The sequence below is a fragment of the Tamandua tetradactyla genome, chromosome X (genome assembly GCF_023851605.1).
Source record: "Tamandua tetradactyla isolate mTamTet1 chromosome X, mTamTet1.pri, whole genome shotgun sequence".
In the NCBI taxonomy this organism is placed as follows: Eukaryota; Metazoa; Chordata; class Mammalia; order Pilosa; family Myrmecophagidae; genus Tamandua; species Tamandua tetradactyla.
Genome location: NC_135353.1, coordinates 78,530,799 through 78,536,798, shown reverse-complemented (window position 1 = coordinate 78,536,798; position 6,000 = coordinate 78,530,799). Strand labels below are relative to the sequence as shown.

Sequence of the window (6,000 nt, the reverse complement as noted above, 5' to 3'; positions counted from 1 at the left end):
CCCGGAGGAGCTAAGTGAAGGCCCACAGATGCTTAGAGAGGAAACCTCTGGCATCAGAAGCTGTAACCAATGGAACCAGGAATAAGGACCAGCAGATACCAGCTATGTGCCTTCATATGTGACAGACAATTGCCTTTCTTGAGTCAAGGTATCTTTCTCTGGATGCCTTAGTTTGGACATTTTTATGGCCTTACCAGTGTAAACTTGTAGCTTAATAAATTCTCTTTTTTAATAGTCTTTCCATTTCTGGTGTATTGCATTCCAGCAGCATTTAGCAAACTGAAACAACCTGTTATACTCGAGGAGCTCAATAAATGTCTACTGAACATATTATTAAGCAGTGTTTAAGCTTGAAGGATCCTCAGCTAAGGCCCACACCCACATGTCTCGAAGAGGAATTACATGAAAGCATTGGATAAGTAAGTCACATTTTTCTGCAACATCCACATCTACTCAATTTTTCAGGAGGGGGGGGCACAAGTAATTTCCTGTAAAGTATGTGTGTTTTTGTGTGTGTGTGTTTGTGTATGTGTGTGTGGAGCCAAATTAAAAGAACACATCAAATTTTAAGTCAAATAGGAACTTCAACAAAGCAACATTGTCCTTAGTGCTCCCTGTCCACCTCTCTGGAAGTATGCATTCCTTCTCCTTTGAGGTTCTTGGGTAGTTTACAACCTTTGGAGTAGGGAAGTCACACCTGCATGATTAAAGTTAATGACAATAAAAAAGCTGAGATTAAAAAGATTGGTTTCAGACCAGTGTAAGATCATCTAATGTCCTTTTTCACTCCACTGTCCAAGTTAGTTGCCTCATCACAAATATAGCATGGTCTAATCCACCTTAATGTATTCTCAATATAGATGTTCAAATACAAATTAGATTCAGTATTTTTCTTTTTTTTTTTTTACTTTTGCATATAGGGCATTTGGGCTGAAGAAGAGAAGGGCTGAGTAACAGCATATAGACATGTTTATAGATTTGGTATCTGAATTTACACTTCTAGCAAATGTTCTCATACTCTGATGGTGGTTGATTCAAATCATGCCCTGCCTCTCTAATGTCCTGAGTGTAACCTTTATTTTCAAAGGGCCCCATCTCAAAAGAATGCAAGAAATAAAACTTGGGCCTTTTCCTGAGGACAAAATGTTAGGTACAACTCAAGGACTAAAGACTAACAATACATGGAGAGGTGTTTGCTGCGGCTCCAAAGTACCCAGCATTTGTCTAGGGATTTACATTTAAAATAGAGCTTTAACACGCATGATATTCACTCCCAAATCTAAGCTAGTTTGGGAAACAGGAAAATGGCATTCAATATAAATGTCAGCTTCATAAAGGTGCATTGGCTAAAGAGCCTTAACACTCCCTCGGGATTAAGCTGTGAGCGCCTTCTTCTGCAACAACCCAGCAGCAGGGGAATAAAGGAACGACTATATTTCTTTGGTGGCAACACAATCATGGCAACAGAGAGCACCCACTCTTTCCACTTTGACCTATACAGTCTATCGAGGCAATTAATCAGCGCTTCTGTGGTTTTCCTATAGAATGCCAGTTGCCTTGCCAATCAAACCCTCCCACAGGATGTAGCAAGGCCACACCCTCAGCAGGGCCTCTGGGAAGGAAGGTGCTCTGGCTTACCCTGGTGGAAGCTGATATTCAGGTAGAGCCGCCAGTGAAATTTACACTTGACTCTTCCTGGACCTCAGTTTCCCTGTCTCTAAAATGGACCCTCCTCTCTTTTGACTAATTCCCTCCCATTTCACGCTGGGCCACTAGGAAGTGAAATCAGTGCTTAACCGCAGCTTCACGTACTCTGGTTAGGCGCCAGATACAGAGCTGGGCATGCTCAGTAGCTGGGGCAAGCTTGGCACCAGGAGTAGGAAGCAGCTTTCTGTGTTGGGGCGACTCAATGCGGGTACTTTGATGAATCACGTGTGTTGAGGGCCTCTTAAAGAGATAGGCACCTACTTTCCTTTCACCCTAAACACCGCCCAGAGGGCGGCGACCATGGTAATTGCAGCTGCTCAGGGGCAGGGCTTATCCTAGCGCTGAGCAGTGGTTACGGCGCGCTGCGTCAGGGGTGCTTTGCAGCCGGGAGTTCCCGGGGCCTGAAACGGCAGTTCCCCAGCCATACATAATCCACACAGGAAGAGGTGCTGCCGAATCAGCGCCGGGCAGCGGGAGCGTCCCGTGGAGCTTCCTCAGTTGAGGGTTCTAGGGTACAGGTGACAAGGCCAGAGAAAGATGGAGCAGCCCGGGGCGGCGGCGGGAGCGGGAGGCAGCAGCGAGGAAGCCGGTGCCGGCCGGAGCAACAAGCGGAGCACTGGGAACCGGGCCGCCAACGAAGAGGAAACGAAAAACAAACCCAAATTGGTGAGTACTCCCGCAGCCCCCGCTGGCCTTGAGGACAGGGAGAGCCCCGGGACCCTTCTGCTGGTGAACACAGGGGGACCCGCGGCCCCCTCCCAAGGGAGACGGCAACCTCCTTGTGCAACTCGGGAAGCCGCGTTGTAGAGGAGCGGCCACGCCGAGGCACTGAGGCGGCGTGGGGGCGGAAGAGCACCCCCCCACACACTTAACTCCTTTCTCACTCGTGTCAGCCCGGGAGGCAGTGCGCTCAGGCCAAAAAGCACTACCCCAATTTAGGGAGATCCGGAATGCTTACTGGGTAGGGTTTGTTGTTTGTCTAACTTGTGAGCGTGAGTGTGAGCCACCTTCGCGCGATTCCATTCCCCTCCCACCTCCTGCCAATTACTGTTTTGCCTCATGCTAGGGGTCAGGAGCAGAGGAACCTCTCTCCTTTTTAATCCAGGTACTCGGCGGCCCACCCACAGCCTTGCTAACCAAAAATTTAACAACTTAGGCCTTCAATCTTTCTACTTGACCAGAAATCTAAGAGAAGGGGCGTCTACGTGCGTTTCTCCCCTTGCCTCTCCATGTGCTCTCCCAAGTAACATTTCTTTGTAAGGGCGCAGGGAGCGTGGGAGTTGGAGGCTTGCTGAGGTACCATCATCAGCTGTCCTGTGTAATAGGCATAGTCACAGCGTTCTTCCACTTATTTGACCAAACATGCTCAAAAACAGTAGTCAGACTGCAAGTCTCACCGTCCTAATAGTGTGAAGCAGTGGAAGCAGTCCATTTCCTGTCCCTGGCTTGACGTGCAGAGGAATGAAATCTATGGGGCCTGGTATTAGATTGGGAAATACTGGAGTTTCTTCAGCTCATCAGTAAACTCAGTTCCTCTTTTTGTAAACTTTCTAATTTTGGCGGCCCAAGGTTAAGGATTTTCCAGCACAAATTCAAATAATTATTTCTGAAGATTCTTAGTCTAGACTTGAAGCACAAGCCACATGTTGCAAATCTAGTTTTCAGTTTTAACCAACAGTTTGATAGACATAGGGAGGGGAACGGCAACATATAAGTAAAGCTTTTCTTATGGCATTTCACCGTTTTGTGTATTTGTTTGTACTTCTTTCTCTTCCCTCATATTTGCCTTTCAGTTATCGACGGTCCTTATTGTAAAACAGTGATCAAAGGTTATCATTTCGAGAACCATATAGCCTTCCCTTATGTGGGAAGGGACTTGGTGGGATAGATAAAAATGACAGAAGGTTGAAGTCTCATCAATTCCATTTTAACATGAGGAAAATTGTGAACTTATTACTTGTTGTGTCCTGTTACCCTAGCATTTACAAGTAGAAGAAACTCAATGAAGGCTCATTGTGACTTGTCTGTGCTGGCAGAGGTTTAATGAATACTTCATTACTCTTTTTGGTCTCTGTCCTCTCTCTGCCCTGAAACTTAGAAAAGTTTTATGAGTTTATCACCAAAGCTTAAGGTATTTACAGATTCTGATGTTGTGATTTTGCAGTTTATCAGTTTGTGGTTAAAGAGTAAGCATCTTTCCTTTTTTTTTTATTTTTAAATGGGCTCAATGTAAAATTGTGGTTTAATCAGCAATTATGAGTTTAAGTAAGAATTAAAGTCAACTAATAGTTTCCACTAATAGTTTGGTACTTCCAGCAAGAAATTTTAAGTGTGCTGTCAAGAAAAAGCACTTATCTCTGTCTGTTAGTAGTAACACCTTGATTATATTCTTCCCTTCCCTTTGGCCATTTGTCCTGTTTCATCTTTTATATTTTACTTGTGTTGACAAGGTAACTAGATAGTTTTGAGATGGTATCACTTTCATTTCCCAGCCAGCTTCACTGTTCAGTGTTGAACATAGCTTGATATACTAGAACAAGTACTTGAATCCAAGTTTGCTAATATTGACATGAGCTTTCTTTTTTGCTCAAACATAGCTTTTGAGCTTTACATGATTTTGCAAACAGCTGGGTCAGAGTTAATAAAAAACAAATTTAGGAGGATATTACAGCACAATTTAAGACAAGTAAGTCGACCAAACAACGAGAATCGTCTTATTTCTTATGCAGTCTTTAGTGTTATCATGAAAGCTTTCAATGTGCTTTTCTGAAGCCTTTTTAGGAAAGAATTGATCTCGAATTCTTAACTTAAAATATTGCAAATAAGGTAAATTTTTGCCTGGACTAAATTTTATTTTGAGTATTGTGTTAATAAAAAAATCACTGTCATACCTTGAGAGAGACAGAGAGAGAGTGTATGTGTGTAAAGGCATTGTGAGGTGGGATTATAAAAGCCATGTGGTAATGGAAAATTGTTTGTGTAGGTGATTGTGGGAGATAGGGGTTCTTAAACTCCTGATATTGTCTTAAAATTTTTTGAGTGTATATAGGTACATTCATTTTTCTGGGCTCCATTGCTTCCATAAGCTTTGTGAAGGCCTCCTTCACTAAAGAAGAACCATCGACTTAAAAAGGATCGAGTAAAGGAAATGACTCAGCTGATTCCACTTTAAGTTACTAAGGAGGGGAGAAAGGCAGTGAGGAAAGGAGAAGGGAAATAGCACTGACCACATGGGTGACTGATATTGAAGATAATTTGTCTGAAGGTAAAAAGGAGTTGCTTATGTAACTCCATATAATATTAGCTAAGATAAAGTTTCTACTATGTAGCAACATTATCTCAATAGCTATAGTGTAGTGGATTCATAAAACATAAGACTTGGGATTTGGTGGTTTTCATTTCCATCCTCAGAATTCTGGAAAACTGGAAGAGCACATATTTTCTATAGAGAAGAACTGCTTTCATTTAGATTCTCAATTTCTTTGATGGGTTTTGGTGAGAATTTTTTAAGAGTATCATTTCAAGACTTTAACAACCTCTGTTTAAGAGTAATCAAATTGAAATGTAAAGAAATTCATTTCAACTTTCTTCACATATGCATCCTCATAATGACCCTATTTTTATTTTTAGAAAAGGCAACACTGTCTTGCCCTCATCTCATTTTGAACAATACATTAGTAGTAGAGCTTTGGATTTTATGTGAATTTCTGATTAGGTCCAGATTGTAGCATGTCATCAAACAGCATGAATTTTAGATTAATTGGTAATTTGATGTCAACCATGGAATATAATTTGTTAAGTTGAGTAAGGGAGAGAGCACTAGAAGTGTTATGAAGAAGCTATGTCTTGAAATACATGTTTAAGGCAGTGACTCTACCAGTGAGAGAGGCTAGTGTTGATATAGATTGAACATGTTTTAATTTTAAGTGATAAGGTCTGAACAAAAGGATTTCATTAATGCAACACAAATTTACTGAGCACCTACTAAATGGTAGACACCATTCCAGGGATTGGTAATACAAAGATGCTCATGGTCTTGTGAGGGCCACCGGCAAGTTTATTATTAAGGAGTAGTGTAATTATTTATAATAGTAATATGCCTAGGAAGGGTCTATAAAAACATCATGAAGTGCATCTAAATCTGTTGGATGTTTGAGTGTGGTAAGGAAAGGCTCACCAGAGTGGGTGACATTTCTACCAAAGCTTGAAAAATTGATGTTAAGTGAATAAGTGGAGGGAAAGGTGTTCCAGGTTGAAAGCACAGCATAAACAGATAAAAGAGCATGCCCAATG

At 42.0% G+C, this 6,000-nt stretch overlaps 1 protein-coding gene across 5 annotated transcripts in view; it reads left to right on the top strand.

The window, feature by feature from the left end:
- Positions 1–1,852: 1,852 nt before the first annotated feature.
- Positions 1,853–6,000, top strand: part of DIAPH2 (diaphanous related formin 2) — a 997,375-nt gene continuing 993,227 nt past the window's right edge. For 4 of the 5 annotated variants that reach the window (XM_077145442.1, XM_077145438.1, XM_077145440.1 and 1 more), the window contains exon 1: positions 1,853–2,373. In XM_077145442.1, the coding sequence (XP_077001557.1) occupies positions 2,245–2,373 (129 nt within the window). In that variant the 5' untranslated portion in view covers positions 1,853–2,244. The remainder of the gene's footprint in view (positions 2,374–6,000) is intronic. The other variant, XM_077145441.1, reaches the window with a different exon arrangement.